We start from the raw sequence: 16,300 nt of genomic DNA, 5'->3' as shown, positions 1-16,300 counted from the left end.
AGGGATCAGTTCCATTAACTTTGTTCAGTGAAATAAGACAGAGTGGGCTGAGGTATCATCATTCACTGAGAATGCCGAGGGATCTATTGCTATATCTTTAAGGCCCTACTTGAACTGCAGGATGATTGTCCAAAAATTGTGGATAAGCCATGAGGGGGGAGGAGAGGGGGAAATTGCAGAAAATAATGGATAATTATAATTATTTGCAGTAATAAGGTCCATTACTTTTCTGCTGTTGACCATCTAGAGCTGAGAGCTGGGGGCTCCTGCTATCGGCCGCCCAGGGCTGACAGCTGTGGCTTGTGCTATCAGCCCTGCATACGATGGAGAATCCCACTGTCGAAATTGCAATGGAAGCTTAATACAGTAACTCCTCACTTAATGTTGTCCCGGTTAATGTTGTTTCGTTGCTGATCAATTAGGGAACATGCTCATTTAAAGTTGCACAATGCTCCCTTATAACGTTGCTTGGCAGCCACCTGCTTCGTCCACTACTTGCAGAAAGAGCTGCCCATTGGAGCTAGCTGGTGGGGGCTTGGAACCAGGGTGGACCAGCAGCCCCCCTATCAGCTCCCCTAAATTTCCTCTGCGGCAGCTGCCCAGCAGGCTATCAATTGCTGTGCAGTTCAGCTGTCCCTCCCCCAGTGCCCTGTGCTGCTCCTGCCCTCTGCCTTGGAGCTTGTCCCAGGAGCCTCCTGCTTCCTGGGGGGGGGGGGGGGAGAAAGGATGCTGATGTCAGGATGTCTCCCTCCCCCCATTCCTGCCCCCCATCTCCACAGATCAGGGGGGACATGACAGGGCTCAGGATTGAGCAAGGTTGCTGGCAGCAGCTGCTGTCTCAAGTTGCTGATCTACTTAAAAAGGCAGTGTACTTAGTGGGCTCAGTGTACTTAAAGGGGCAATGCGCATCACACACACACACACACTCACTCACTCACTCACTGTGTGTCTGTCTCTCTCTGCCATGCTGTGTCTCCTCCCTCCATTTGTGCTGCCTTGTAGAGTGTGAGGTTACATTAACAACAATGTGTTAACCCTTGAGGGCTCAGCTGAGTGCTACTTCATCATTTAGCAGTAAGGCATTCCTTGGGAAATATCCCACCCTCTGCCTCCATCCCCTCAACCAAGCTTCATAATCATCATTGCTGTGTACAATATTAAATTGTTTAAAACTTATACTGTGTGTGTATGTATGTATATATAGTCTTGTCTGGCAAAAAAAAATTCCCTGGAACCTAACCCCCCCCATTTATGTTAATTCTTATGGGGAAATTGGATTCGCTTAACATCATTTTGCTTAAACTACAATGTTAAGCGAGGAGTTACTGTACATCCTGCAAATTCTTAGCATGCATGGGGACAGCTTTCAGATTCAGAAAGTTGAGGAAACAACTAGGGGGTCATCCATTTTAGATCTGGTTTTGACCAACAGGGCTGAATTCGTTGCAGATGTGAAGGTGATTGGGAACTGATCATGATCTGATAGAATTAGGGCTGTCAAGTGATTAAAAAATTAATTGTGGAATTAAACAATAGAATACCATTTATTGAAATATATTTGGATGTTTTCTACATTTTCAAGTATGTTGATTTCAGTTATACCACAGAATACAAAGTGCACAGTGCTCACTTTCTATTTTTATTACAAATATCTGCATTGTAAAAAATAGTATTTTTCAATTCACCTAATACAAGTACTGTAGTACAATCTCTTTATCATGAAAGTTGAACTTACAAATGTAGAATTATGCACAAAAAATAACTGCATTCAAAAATAAAACAAAGTCCAATTTCTTGTTCAGCCAATCCCTCAGACAAACAAGTTTGTTTACATTTTCAGGAAATAATGCTGCCCACTTCTTGTTTACATTTTCACCTGAAAGTGAGAAGAGGCGTTCACATGGCACTGTTGTAGTTGGCATTGCAAGATATTTACATGCCAGATGTACTAAAGATTCATATGTCCCTTCATGCTTCAACCACCATTCCAGAGGATATGAATCCATGCTGATGACTCTCATTAAAAAAAGTGTTGTTATAGGAAAGGAGAGCTGCTTCAGTCTTCTCACAAAAAACAACATGTGACTGGATGACTAGAGAAGTTACCATAGGCAATCAAGGGGAAGGGATGCAGATCAGGATAAGTAAAGAACATGTCAGATATTCTGACCAATTTGAATGAATTAAAATCAGTGGGGCCAAATGCTATTCACCTGAGGGTACTGAAAGAATTAGCTGAAGATACCTCAGAACTACTGGCAATAATTAAGGCTGTGTGTCTGTCACAGAAGTCACAGATTCCTTGACCTCTGTGACTTCTGCAGTGGCTAGTGCAGCTGGCTTCATGCACCGCCCCCGCAGCTCCCACTGGCTGTGGTTCCTGGCCAATGGGAGCTGTGGAGCTGGTGCTCATGGCAGGGGCAGCACACAGAGGCTCCCTGGCCTTCCCTTCCCCTAGGAGCTGCAGGGACATGCTGGCCGCTTCTGGGAAGCTGCGCAGAGCTGGGTAGGGAGCCTGCCAGCCCTGCCAACCCTCTCTTCTCTCTCTCTCCCCCCGCCCCCAGCATGGGTCCCGGGCTATGCGCTGTCAACCGTCAACCCCCCCTGCAGTCCCCGGCCCAAGTTTTAGTTAGGGGTATATAGTACAAGTCGCGGACAGGTCACAGCCTGCAAATTTTTGTTTACTGCCTGTGACCTGTCCATAACTTTTACTAATAATACCCGTGACTTAAACCTACCCTTAGCAATAATATTTACAAATTCATGGATGAGAGGAGAGGTCCTGGGAGACTGGGGCTAATGTAGTGCCCATCTTTAAAAAGGGAGAAAAGGAGGAGCGAGGGCACTATAGGCCAGTTGGCCTGATTTCAATACCTGGGAAGCTACTAGAGCAATGTTTAAAACATTCAATTTGCAAATACCTGGAGGATGAAGGGGTAATCACTAGCAGCCAGCATGGATTTACCAAAAACAAATCATGCTAAACCAGTTTGATTTCCTTCTTTGTCAGGGTAACTGATGGATAGGGGGAAATGCAGTGGACATAATATACCTGGACTTCAGCAAGGCTTTTGACACAGTCCCACATGACAGTCCACATTTCTACAGCTTGCTTATCAGACTCAACTGAACTACCATTAAGTGGATACATAATTGGTTAAACAACTGTAAACCAAGAGTAACTATTAATGGAATGATGTTGGATTGAAGGGAGGTCTCAAGTGGGATTCCACAGGGTTCTGTTCTGGGTCTGATCTTGTTTAACATCTTTATTAATTACCTGGATGGTAGGTATAGAGAGCATACTAATAGAGTTTGCAGATGACAAAGCTAGGGGGTGTTGTCAATATGTAGGAGGATAGAGCTAAAATTCAGAGGGATCTTGATAAATTGGAGAACTGGGCTACAGCCACCAAAATTAAATTCAACAAATAAATGTAAGGTGCTACATTTAGGGAAGAAAAACTAAATGTACAAATAGAGAATGGGGGAAAACTGACTTGGCAGCAGCACTGCTGAGAAGGATCTGGGAGTTGTGGTGGATCACAACCTCAACATGAGTCAGCAATGCTATGCTGTTGAGGGGGGAAAAAAAAACAACAACAACCCCCCACAAACCATGCAAATGCAATTTTAGGTTGCATTACCAGAGGCATATCATGCGAGTCATGGGAAGCGATAGTACCACTCTACTTGGCACTGGTTAGGGCTCAGCTGGAGTACTGTGTCCAGTTTTGGTCACTAATGTATAGAAAGGAGGTAGAAAACCTGAAAAGGATCCAGGGGTGAGTGACAAAGATGATCAAAGGGATGGAATGCAAGCCATATGAGCAAAGGCTGAAGGAACTGGGTATGTTCAGTTTGGAAAAGAAGAGATATGATAGCAGTCTTCAGATACTTGAAAGACTGCCATAAGAAGATGGAGAAAAGTTATTTTATTTTATGACAGAGGGCAGGACAAGAGGCAGTGGGTTCAAACTACAGCATAGCAGATTTAGATTAAATCTCAGGAAAAACTTCCTAATGGAACAGACTGCCTCAGGAGGTTGTGGAAGTTCCTTCACTTCCTTTTCAAAAGGAGGCCGCATAGCCATCTGTCTTGATTGGTTTAGACAATAGATCCTGCTTCTTGGCAGGGGGCTGGACTAGATGAACCTTGCGGTCCCTATGTTTCTATTGCAGGATTCACAATATCATGAATTTAGGGCCTTATGTATCTTTTAAAAAAAATTATTTTCATGTTGAATAGCAAACCATTCCATCTTAAACCCATTATGGGATGAGAGACTAGGGAAAATAGTGGTGAGATTTATGAAATGGGATTGGATTCAAGGTAGGTGGCTTCTAGGTATGGATTTAAGGGGTTTATGGTAGGGAGCTGGAGTGGAAGAGATTTTTTTGTTTTTAAAATAGAAACACCTAGGCGCTTGGCTTTTTGACAGATTTTTGGTGTAACTGATATGATTCTTTCATTTTAGCAATTACCTGTTAAGGTGTCCAGAGGTATTTAAGCCTTTGTGGTATCATGTACCAATTACTACTGTTGGGGTCTGTGATGGGATAGTACGTTACACCCCTGCCTCATCCACAAACAGACCACACTGAGACCTTCTTGCTTGTAAAACTACATAATGGTGTTGACAGTGTTTTAATCCCTCCACCAATACATAGCAGTGTCTCCACACCTTTACACATTGTATCTCAACTTTCTAACCCCTTCTCCAATAGGAGCAGAGCTAAGGCATCTACTCAGAGGACCCCCTTTGTTAAGCTCTCCTAGATTTCTGTTTCTCTCCTTTCCCACCCCAAGTACACCTTCCTGTGCCCTTTTAGACAGTTTCCCTGTTAATGGTCTAATTGGCTCACCATCCCCAATCTGGCTTGTTAATCAGGTACACCTCTGTTCCATTAGGCCTTCTCCAAGGAACCTAATAGTGAGTAGAGTGCTGGCTCAAGTGCAGGTCCTCAGGACTCTGTTGCAGAGTCTGACACACGTTCCCCAGTAATGGAGCAGTATGAGGGAGGGACCCAATTTGCCATTGGCCCCGGAACATATTGGGGTAATGCAGATAAGGGAACAGTTTCTCCTGTGAGCTCTGCAGCAATGTGGGGATGGGCCCCACCTGCTCCCCAGATGGTCTTCCCCCCAGTAACTCACTGCAAGAAAACTGGAAGTCTCATCCAGGGGGGTTAGAGGCAGGGAGCAGTGGCCAATACTAATCCCTACACCTTTCTTTTCTGTTTTCTCTAGGCCTACAGTTCGAGTTCATTAACCCTATCTTTGAGTTTTCAAAGGGAATGAATGACCTACAGCTCAACGATGCTGAATATGCACTTTTAATCGCCATCAACATTTTCTCTGCAGGTAAAAAGCCAGGAAGGGGCCAGAGAGCAGCAGCACTGAATCAAAGGGAAGGAAGGATAGAGCAGATGTGAGGTCAGAAGCAGAGGAGGAGTGACAAGGGTATAGCAGAGGGGGCAGTATCCTAGTATGGGTGCCGTGGTAACACAATATCACATATGCTCTGAGTAATCATTATACTCAGACTCTTTGAGTTGCCCCCATAATGAGGGGAATTCTCTACTGCTTCATGACCTGTACCAAATTAACTGAAATGTAGTCTGTAGTGTCTCTTCTAGCTAGAAACCATCAGTTTACTGTTTGGTGAATGCTCATGTTGTCCCTTGGTGTAGGGTAATAGTGACATCTAGTGGTCAGTGAAAGGTATTTTGGAGTCTGTGCCCATTACAGCTTCTGAGTCATTAAAGTGCCACGCAGAGAAGTTATCAGATCAATCTTGTCTCTATTCTTTGAAAATTTATACTGTGAGGGAATAGATATTTTCTTATTTTTCATTATTTCTCCCAGTAACCCTCCTGCAAGAGAGATTCTCCCATCCCTCCCTGAATGATCACAACCTCACATCTCCATTGCGACTGGAATGTGAGGCCCAGTGAGCTAGACCAGGCTGCCCTGACTCTGATTTTACTTTGTGGCAGGAGGTTACAAACTTACTCAATAACTTTCAAAATGTGGCTGATAAAGACAGACACGAGAAACTGATTCTCACAACTACTGCTGTCTTGCAGGAGGCATCTTGGCTGTATGCTATCTCATAGGGAGAGTACCGGACAAGACTCAGGGCTAGTCCAGGGATTAGGATTAGTTTTAGCCTGCGATGTCAAGACTGGCCAGGCTGCCTACAGCTACCTACTAATGTCTAACCTGTTCCTTGGCAGACCGACCAAATGTGCAGGATCAGTCCCTGGTGGAGAGACTGCAGCACACCTATGTAGAGGCCCTTCATTCTTACATTTGCATCCACAGACCAAATGTAAGTGCCTGGCTGAGTCCTGAAAAATGAATAAACACTAGTGTATGTGTGAGAGTTGATTTTATGATTGATATGCTCCTCTAATTCCCCACTCCCTGAATGAATCTTCTGCAGTCAGTGGTCATGCATCATTTCCTTCAGCTATTCCCCAATAGCCAGCAACCTTGTACCAGTCCCCTACAGGACCTCCTATTGGTAGAGGCTGGAACTGGAGGAGTTTTGAGTAGAGCTGGGCAAAATGTTTTGGATGAATAGTTTGATGAAAAATGCACTTTCGGTTAACCAAAACTATTAATGAATTGGGTGAAATTTGGCAAGTAGTTTAGGTCAAATTTTTTGGAGAAATCATAAAATCATGGAAATGTAGGTCTAGAAGGGTCATTGAGTGGTCATCTAGTCCAGCCCTCTGCATTGAGGCAGGACCAAATAAACCTAGACCACAGGCATTATACCTGTTCTTAAAACCTCCAATGATGGGGATTCCACAACCTCCCTTGGAAACCTAGTCCTGTGATTTATCTATCTTTTTATAGTTAGAAAGGATTTCCTAATATCTAACCTAAATTGCTATTCCTAAAGATTAAGCCCATTACTTCTTAGCCTACTTTCAGGTGACAGTCTAGAACAGCCCTTAACATACAGTATTTGAAAAACCTGTTATCAGGTCTCCACTCCATCTCCCCCAGCCCCGATGGAGCATGCCAAGCTTTTTTTAGCCTTTCCTCACAGGTCAGGTTTTCTAAACTATTTATCATTTTTGTTGCTCTCCTCTGGACTCTCCAGTTTACCACATCTTTCCTAAAGTGGTGCACACAGAACTGGACTCAGTATACCAGCTGAGGCCTCACCAGTGCAGAGTAGAGCAGGTTACCTACCTTTTATGACATACAACACTCCTGTTAATACACCCCAGAATACTAGCCTTTTTCCACAACTCCATCACATTGTTGTTTCATATTCAGTTTGAGAGACACTATAACCCCCGAGATTCAGTTAATTCCTTAAGTACCCTAGGATGAATTTCATTAGGCCTTGCCGCCTTTAATACATCTAACTTATCTAAATATTATTTAACTTATTCTTTCCCTGTCTTGGCATGTATTCTTCCCCCTTGTTAAGTATCTGGTCACCATTAATCTTTCCAGTGAAGTCTGAAGCAAAATAGGCATTAAATACCTCAACCTTCTTAATGCATGTTATTTGCTCTCCTTCCCTGCTAAGTAGTGGACCTACACTTTCCTTTCTCTTGCTCTTAATGTATTCATAAAACCTCTTCTTATTGCTTTTTGTGTTCTTTGCTACATGTAACTCATTTGTGCCATAATCTTTGATTTTGTCCCTACATGCTTGCTCTAATCTTTTTGCGCATCCTTAGAAATTTATCCATGTTTCCACATTTTGTAGGATTCCTCTTTGGTTTTAAGTTCGTTAGAGAGCTCCTGGTGAAGCTATATTGGTCTCTGTGACGGAGGGCACTCACTTCTCATGAGCACCTCTAATTGGCTAGGTGTGATGCTGCAATCTGTTTTCTCCTAGCACCCACTGTACGTTGTCAACCTCATTGGGGGTCTGCAGTGGCTCAGTCCTCCAACCAAATCACATAGTCAATATGAATGCGCAAAGATATCCTTCCAGGGTAACGAGTTTAAACACACTGTCAACCCTCATGTGGGTCTTCAGCCCTGTTTCTGGGCCCTTTAACAATCAGGCTTCTCAACAGGCTTTGTCCCTTTCTCAGGACTTTTGCTACTTCTCCAGTGGGAAAACCCAGGCTTTCCCATTAGCCAAATCCCAACCCAGGGACCCTGTAAACAGCACCCACGTACTGCTTCCTCCAGGTTGCTGCTGCTATTTCCTGGGCATTTTCCCACATAGCCCTTTCCTTTCACCCATTACCTTAAGGTTACAGTTGTCAGGTCCTCTTCTTCTCAGGGCCAGTAAATTAGACTATTGAGTGCCTCTGAGCAGATTATATTATATTATATATTATATTATATTATATTATATTATATTTATATTTATATTCCCTCCCTTCCAGTCCTAGCTAGGAACTGACCTGCTCAGTTCTGCTGCCTGCAGTTCCTTTTATCTGAGGCTGCTGTGCTCTGATTAGCTGCTTCTGCGCAGACTTTCTAGGCAGTCCTGGAGGACCCACCTTTGCTGCTCCTTTCCTGGGCTGGGGTATGATAGGACCACAAAGCCTCCAGCAGGGGGCCTTAAAGGGCCAGGCACACCACGTAACAGCCTCTTACTAGTCTTTATATCTTTCTTGCATTGGGATAGTTTGCTATTGTGCCTTTAATATTGTCTCTGAGAAACTGCCAGCTTTCCTGAGCTCCTTTTTGCCTTAGATTTTCTTCCTATGGCACCTTACCTACCAGTTTTCTGAGTTTGTTAAAGTCTGCTTTTTTAGGGTTACCATATTTTAAGTGTCCAAAAAGAGGACACTCCACGGGGCCCCGGCCCCGCCCCAACTCTGCCCCAGCCCCGCCCCTTCCCGGGCCTCGCCCCAACTCCGCCCCCTCCCCTGAACGCTTCGCCCCCCTGCTCCTCCCCCTCCCCTGCTTCCCGCGAACATTTGATTTGCGGGAAGCCTGAAGCAGGCAGGCAGCAGGTAAGCTGGGGCTGGGGTCGGGGGGCGTGAGGAGGCGCGGCCCAGTCCGGCCCCCCCGGCCGAGCAGCTCCCTTTGGCGGCCGGCCGGCCCAGGCCAAGAGGCTCTGGCCCCGGCGTCTCCCGCCCGGCTCGGCTCGGGCCCTGGGGTGCCGACCCCCGGCCGAGCACCGCCGGCCCCGGCCCCCGGCCGAGTACCGCCGGCCCCGCACCGCTAGCCCCGCACTCCCGGCACCGCCGGCCCCCGGCCGAGCACCGCCGGCCCCAGTGGCTCCGGCCCCCGGCCGAGCACCGCCGGCCCCTCCCTTCCTATTTTCCGGCTTTTTGGGATTTCCTCCCGGACGGGGATTTGAGGCCCAAAAAGCCGGACATGTCCGGGAAAATCCGGACGTATGGTAACCCTATCTTTTTTGAAGTCCATTGTCTTTATTCTGCTGCTCTCATTCCTCTCCTCAGAATCATGAAATCTATCATTTCACAATCACTTTCATTCAAGTTGCCTTCATCCTTCAGATTCGCAACCAGTTCCTCCCTGTTGGTCAGAATCAAGCCTAAATTGGCTGTCCCACTGGTTACTGCCTCCACCTTCTGAAACAAGAAGTTGTCTCCAGTACATTTAAAGAACTTATTGGAAATTTTGTGTTTTTCTGTATTACTTTTCCAATAGATGTATGGTTAGTTAAAGTCCACCATTACTATGAGGTCTTTTGTTTTGGATATTTCTGTAATTTGTTCTAGAAATCTCTTACACCTCCTCCTCCTGATTTGGTGGTCTATAGTAGACCGTTACCATGACATTGTCCGTTTTTCCCCTTTTATCTTCACCCAGAGACTTTCAACTGGTCTGCCTCTCACCTCCTTCTGGATCTCAGAACAAGTGCATTTTTAATGTATAATGCAATACCTCCTCCCTTTTTTCCTGCCTGAACAAGCTATATCCCTTTATATCAATATTCCAGTCATTAGATTTATCCTGCCAAATCTCAGTGATGACAATTAAGTAATAATTTGGCTTATGTACTAATATTTCCACTTCCTCCTATTTATTCTCTCTACTCCTTGAATTTGTGTATAGCCATCTAAGATGATGAGCAGATTCCTTTACTGTTTCCCCTCTTGTTGCTCCTATGAATTTATTGTAATTTTTCATTTTACCTTCAACATCTAGCTCCCTGTTAAGATCACCTTTTGTTATATCCATCTGTAGGTTTATGTTACCTGCCCCCTCTGAACCTAGTTTAAATCCCTGCTCACTAGGTTGGTGAGTTGATGTCCAAAGATGCTCTTCCCCTTCTTTGTCAGGTGGAACCCATCTCTTCCCAGCAGTCCTCCTTCCCAGAACAGCATCCCATGGTTGAGGAAGCCAAAGCCCTTCTGTCAACACCATCTCTGCAGCCACTTTTAGACTTTTCATTCTGAAACAGCTTTTCAGTCAAAATTTAGTTAGATTTATTCTACAAGATGTGAAAAAATTGAAACAAAAATTGTTTCAGGTTGAACAAAACATTTTCATTCAACCCAAAATGATTTTTTCCTGTTTTTATTTTGGCCACCAACCTAAAATATTAGTTATTAGTTCAGCTATAGTTATTAACTCCCCCAGCCTATAATCCTGCACCATTCCCAGCAGCACCCTACTGGGAAATGCTGAGTCTGGAGTAGCTATGATCTCCCCACACTGGTGCTCCTGTCCTATTCTGTACTGGGAGATGCTGGTATCGGAGGATGTGAGCTTGTGCTTTTAATGCATCCAGTAGGTGGTTTGTCTTGTGAGCAAGATTCTGGATTTACTTATGACTGTCTATTTGTGTGACCCTGCAGGACCATCTGATGTTCCCTCGGATGTTAATGAAACTGGTCAGTCTTCGGACTCTAAGCAGTGTCCACTCCGAACAAGTTTTTGCCCTTCGACTACAGGACAAGAAACTCCCTCCCCTGCTCTCAGAAATCTGGGATGTGCATGAGTGACTATGTGCTCCCAGGGAACTGACCTGCTGAAGTAACACCACCTCCCATCCCTTGCTAACAAGAAGCCAGCCTCCCCTCTCCAAAGCACTGAATTGGGGGCTGGGCTGGGCAGTGCAGAGTGATGAGCCTGTGGTTTCTCTGATGTGATGAGACTGTGCATAAGGCATCTGGGAGAGATCAGATGTTTTTGTAATCTTTGATTTAGTGCCTCCTAGAAATGGGATCATGTGTGAAACGCCTGAAAATGCTAGCGATGAACATCCCACCCCAAATGTTTCTTCAATGTCTGTCTTTTTTCTAAGTACGTGTTCTGGGGTTTTGCCCCACCTTCCTTTCCCTTTTCATTGATTCTGAAAGTGAATTTGCAGGAACTTGTTAAATGTTCACTGAGAGCATCCTAGCCCCAAAGGCTTCCCCAGGGTTCTTAGGGGAAGTTTATGTCGATGTGCTGGGGGTTTTCTTGTATTCCCTGTATTTAAAGTCTCTATGATGTGCTGCCCTTCACAAAGATTCCCAGAGAAGAGGCTGTTGGTGGCATTCCCTTTTTGTGAAGCTTCATTTCTAGAGCTGTCCTTTCATTCTGGCCCTCCTTTGGCAAGTAGATCCCTGGAATGTGCAGTGCCATTTACTGAAAGTTATTCTGTGGACATCTTTTATGTACCATAGAGAAACCATGGATCATCTAGCTGGTTTTTTTTAATAAGGTTGCCTATCATTATAGTATCTTTTGGTTTGCTAGCAGGTGAAAGCAATGACTTTAAAAACCATGGAATAGATTTTATGTTGGGGTTTGTGGAGGAGAAGAGAGAGGAATGGAAGCATCAGTGTCTGGGCAGTAGAGGTGGTGGAAGTATATCGAGAACCACCAAAATTTTAGTATATTTAGTGGGTTCCAGTGAGAGTGAAGATTATCAGCTGGGGACTGAGAATGCACTATATTTATAGCATATTAGCAGGCATTGCCTAACCTATGGGCTGCACAACTCTCTCAGAACCCTGTCTGCAGGAATATTGAGCATAACCAGCTCTGTCCAAGTGTTCTCCCTTATGCTAAAGGTCTTTCCAAGTGTATGGTCATTTGTTAGTGATTAGTGGGATGTGGAGGTATCTCGGTATGATGAGTACCCTCCTGCTCTTGTATATGAAACAGGGTTAAAAAAAGAACTAGATAAATTCATGGAGGATAGATCCAACAATGGCTATTAGCCAGGGTGGGCAGCGATGTCCCTAGCCTCTGTTTGCTAGAAGCTGGGAATGGGTGACAAGGAATGGATCACTTGATGATTACCTGTTCTGTTCATTCCCTCTGGGGCACCTGGCACTGGCCACTGTCGGAAGACAGGATACTGGGCTAGATGGACCTTTGGTCTGACCCAGTAACGCTGTTCTTATGTACTTCTTAAATCCTCTCCTTTCCACCTTGTGCATGGTAAGACTCACCAGTGACCCCTTGGTCCATAAGTATTTTAGTATTTAGAGCAATAATTTGACAAAACAGAAAAGTGTCATTGCAAAATGCGTTTCTCATTCTGCAAGAAACAACAAACAGTATTTGATCCCAGAGATGTAACCCCAAGTCCCCTGGTTTCATGTATTTTGTCTCTAACAGGGATCTATGTTTGCTTGCCCAGTGAGCATCCCGAGAGGCTGGGTTCACAAGGCTCATCGTTTTGGGCTGTGTATGTGAGCACCAGGCCTCTGGCAAGGGCTTTTTGTCCATTTTGCACTCAAGGTTGGTCCCTTGCCTCTAGCCTTCATTCTGCACCTTCGTAAAGCACTTGTAATAATCTGTAAAATAATCTGTTATTTTTTATAACTCGTTGCAATTGCAAAATTTCTTGTTTAAATCTGTATTTTTAACTAATCTGTTTGAGAAATGTTAATGTTTATACAAAAGAATAAAGCCTAATACAGGATTTTTGACTAGCTATGATGCACCATATTTTAGGGTTGGCATAAAGTCTTAATCTTTTGAACCCCAAGATAATTATTAAAAAGGGGAAAACCCAGCAGGGAGGAGGAAGTGGTTGAGAATGAATGACAGTATGGCACCAATTTAACTTCCTTCACCCTCTCCACATGCAGGATAAACCTCCTATGAGAGTCCTCAGCTTGCTATACATCTTTCTGTGACCCATACACCGCTGTGATACAGAGGTGGCTCGGTGGGGCCAATGCAGCACACGGAGACTACAGGATCCAGCATGCATATTCCATCTTGATTGGTACTGCCAGGGTCAGGGGAGAGCATTGCATGCTGGGATCTGTAGTCAGGTGACCCGCATCTCCCGCACGGGGAGGTGGGGGCTGCAGCCTGTTCTGGGCTATGCTCATTAAGCCCCTTGCCTTCATTAGAACACGTAGCAAGCGCTAGCTGGCTCCCTCTCTTGCCCTGGGAGGTTCCCGGGGTCGCAGCGGGCGACTGACCTCCGCAGCTCCCTCCGTGCCCGACCGAGGCCGGTGCGCCGCGCAGCCTCCAGCGCCCCGCCTCTGCAGCGCCCCTGCGCCGTGCGGTGCCCAGGTGCGCTCCCCTCCGCCGTGCACAAGTGGTTCGCTCCTCCCCCCACCCCTCGGTGGTTCGCTCCGCTCCGGGCTCTGGATGCGGAACTGACCGGTCGGCTCAGAGCAGCAGGGGGCGGCGGCGGACGCGGCCTGTGGGGGCAGGTAGAGGCAGGCCCAGCTGCGGGGGCAGAGCTGACGGCTCGGGGGCTGCGTGTGGTAGGGGCTGGAGGAGCCGGGGGTGCGCGTTAAGGGCAGTGCGGGCCTGGTGTGGGGGGGCGGTGTGGGGTGATTGGGATGGGTGCGTAGGGGAAGGGGGTGGGTACACTGGGAGCAGGGGGCAGTGTGGGGTGATTGGGATGGGTGCGTAGGGGAAGGGGCTGGGTACACAGGGAGCAGGGGGCAGTGTGGGGTGATTGGGATGGGTGCGTAGGGGAAGGGGGTGGGTACACTGGGAGCAGGGGACAATGTGGGGTTATTGGGATGGGTGCGTAGGGGAAGGGGGTGGGTGAGCAGGGAGCTGTGTGGCTTGAGAGATGTTTGGGGCTGGGAATCACTTGTCCTGTTTTCCTAAACAGCTGGCTGCTGCAGTGCTATTTCCCTTCCTCTCCTTCCCCTGCTGCATCTCCTCCTTCCCCTGAGTTGTCTGGGACTGAGCAGTGCAGCTGGGCTGTGCTACAGATCCCTTCCTTCCCCAGCCTTGCGCTGTAGTGATGCTCTCTCGTAATGGAGAATCCTTTGCAAGGTCACTGCAGGAGGGGGTAGAATGTCACTTAAGCTCCTCCGAGCTGTTGTGGACAGAGATTTCTATCAGTCTTTGCCCCAATTTGCCCTGGGCCCCAGGCACCTTATGTCAGAAGCCTAAAAGCACCCTGCAGCTCACACTCTGAGGTGGTAGAGTTATGTGGGGCCTGCTGTGCTGATGGGCAGCTTTGGCATGAAGGCTGCAGTCCTCTGTTTGTGCTCGGGGCTAGCAGGATCCTGACTGTACTAGCTGTGGCTTTCAATTCCTGATCTTGTGGTTGTCCAGCATATGTAGACCCTTTGGGTACATTCTGAGGTGTTAGTTGCTCTTCTAGATGAGACAGAACTTCTGCAGTATTTCAGGCTTCTTCCTGCTCAGGGTTAGTAAAACCTTCAAATGGTGGAGGTAAAAGGGCTTTCTTTAAAGGAGGCTTCCTGATTTCTCATTGGGAGCTGGTGTTTGATACAAGTACAGTGTACTGTACAAAGTGTGCTCTCTCCCCTTGAGATACAGAATTATGTGGCTTTAGCCAGGAGTGAATAGTCACTGCCTTTTAGAAGCTGTTGCTAAGGTATCTCTTTGCTGAGGAAGGGTGATTTTCATAGGTCTTGGGGGTGATTAGTGGGGGGAATTACAAAGATATATAATGAGTTGTGATGGGGGTGTATATCCTTTACACAAAGGCTCATTAAAGCAGGGATAGAAAGAGAAGGTAGTGGCAGGCAGGGGGAAGGGACGAGGGCTCGGAGAGGAAACTGATGCTCTTTCTTCTTCTCCTTCCATCCAGGAAGGAAATGGTTAGGAAGTTTGCAGACTAGGAAGCTAGGAGAAACAGGGCAACTGACCATTTTGCTTGCAGAGAGACTAGATTTCTTGCATCTGAAGAAGTGAGGTTCTTACCCACGAAAGCTTATGCTCCCAATACTTCTGTTAGTCTTAAAGGTGCCACAGGACCCTCTGTTGCTTTTTATAGATTTCTTACAAAGTACTCCATAAGTTAAGGATGTTTTTTCCAGGGGGAAGGATGTCATTCTTTGCTGTTTTGCTCTTTTTTTGAACCAGGTTGAAAAAAGCTTGGGTCCTAACTCTCTTCATGGGGGTAGGGTGAAAGAACGGTATAATTAGAGGTGCCAGTTAGAGGATGCAGTCCTCTGTTCCTTGTGCCTTTCCCCCCCACCCCACCCCCTTTCTAGTATCTGTAACTATGGCCTGAGCCTCACTCATGCAGAGCTATTTTAGGTGTATACTGAGCAACATTTTAAAATTATTTAAAAACACACAGCCATACAAACTTAACTTGGCCCCCATAGAGATTGCAATAGGAATTGGGAATATAACAGTTCTTTACCTCGCCCTCCTCCACCCCCAACAAATCTGCCACTTTCTCTGTGTTCAACACAACTCCAAATCAGCACTCCTGTTCATACACTCCACCAGACCCTCACTGTGCTCTGTATAGTACCACTGATCTGGGGAGAACTTGCCACTGGTTGAGAGAGGCTAAGGGAGGCATAAGAGTGTGTGATCATCTTCTTTCTTATGGCTTGGGTAGGTAGCAACGATTATACATTTATATCTAGATTTAATAGCCAGCATGTTGCTGCAACAATGAGTTGGTGAATGTCCTTCAGGCCCCCAGTGAAAGAATGAAGGAGACATTCAGATATGATGTGCTCCATCGTTTGTGCCTGGTGACCACAGTTGCATACAGGTGTTTGCCTCATTTTCCATTTAAACAGGGTTTAAACACATATCCCATGAGATGTCCTGATTGATACGAAATGCACCAGTCTTTCTGACATAAGTCAAAATCCAGTGTTTCCTTGTCAGGATCAATGACGAGCTGTTTGTTTTGAGTGGATTTCATGGGACTGTGGGACCACAGGATCATTATAAACAAAATATTGAGTAGCAGGTTGGCATCTACAGGAGAAGCTCAGGCATGGGTGTTGGTCTAGGGATTTAACATCTTCCTGAATGATTTAGTGGCGGGAGTAAAGGAATGTTCATGAAAAATTCAGGTGATATTAAATTAAGAAGAGGTACAAATGACTATGGGGATCTAGAGAGAATAAAACGGAGGGCAGATTTAACTTGCATCACTGTAGCTAGTACATTGGGGAAAATGATCTAAAGTAGCAG

General features: G+C 46.0%; 1 protein-coding gene across 1 annotated transcript in view; it reads left to right on the top strand.

Moving 5' to 3' along the window:
- NR1H3 (nuclear receptor subfamily 1 group H member 3) overlaps positions 1-10,942 on the top strand; it is a 47,137-nt gene extending 36,195 nt beyond the window's left edge. The window contains exons 8-10 of the mRNA XM_065402687.1: positions 5,252-5,365; positions 6,241-6,335; positions 10,768-10,942. Coding sequence (XP_065258759.1) covers positions 5,252-5,365; positions 6,241-6,335; positions 10,768-10,914 — 356 coding nt within the window. The 3' untranslated portion in view covers positions 10,915-10,942. The remainder of the gene's footprint in view (positions 1-5,251; positions 5,366-6,240; positions 6,336-10,767) is intronic.
- Positions 10,943-16,300: the final 5,358 nt, after the last annotated feature.

Source organism: Emys orbicularis, chromosome 4, assembly GCF_028017835.1.
Source record: "Emys orbicularis isolate rEmyOrb1 chromosome 4, rEmyOrb1.hap1, whole genome shotgun sequence".
NCBI lineage: Eukaryota > Metazoa > Chordata > Testudines > Emydidae > Emys > Emys orbicularis.
Note: the sequence above shows the minus strand (reverse complement) of the source record. Positions and strands in the feature narration are given on the sequence as shown.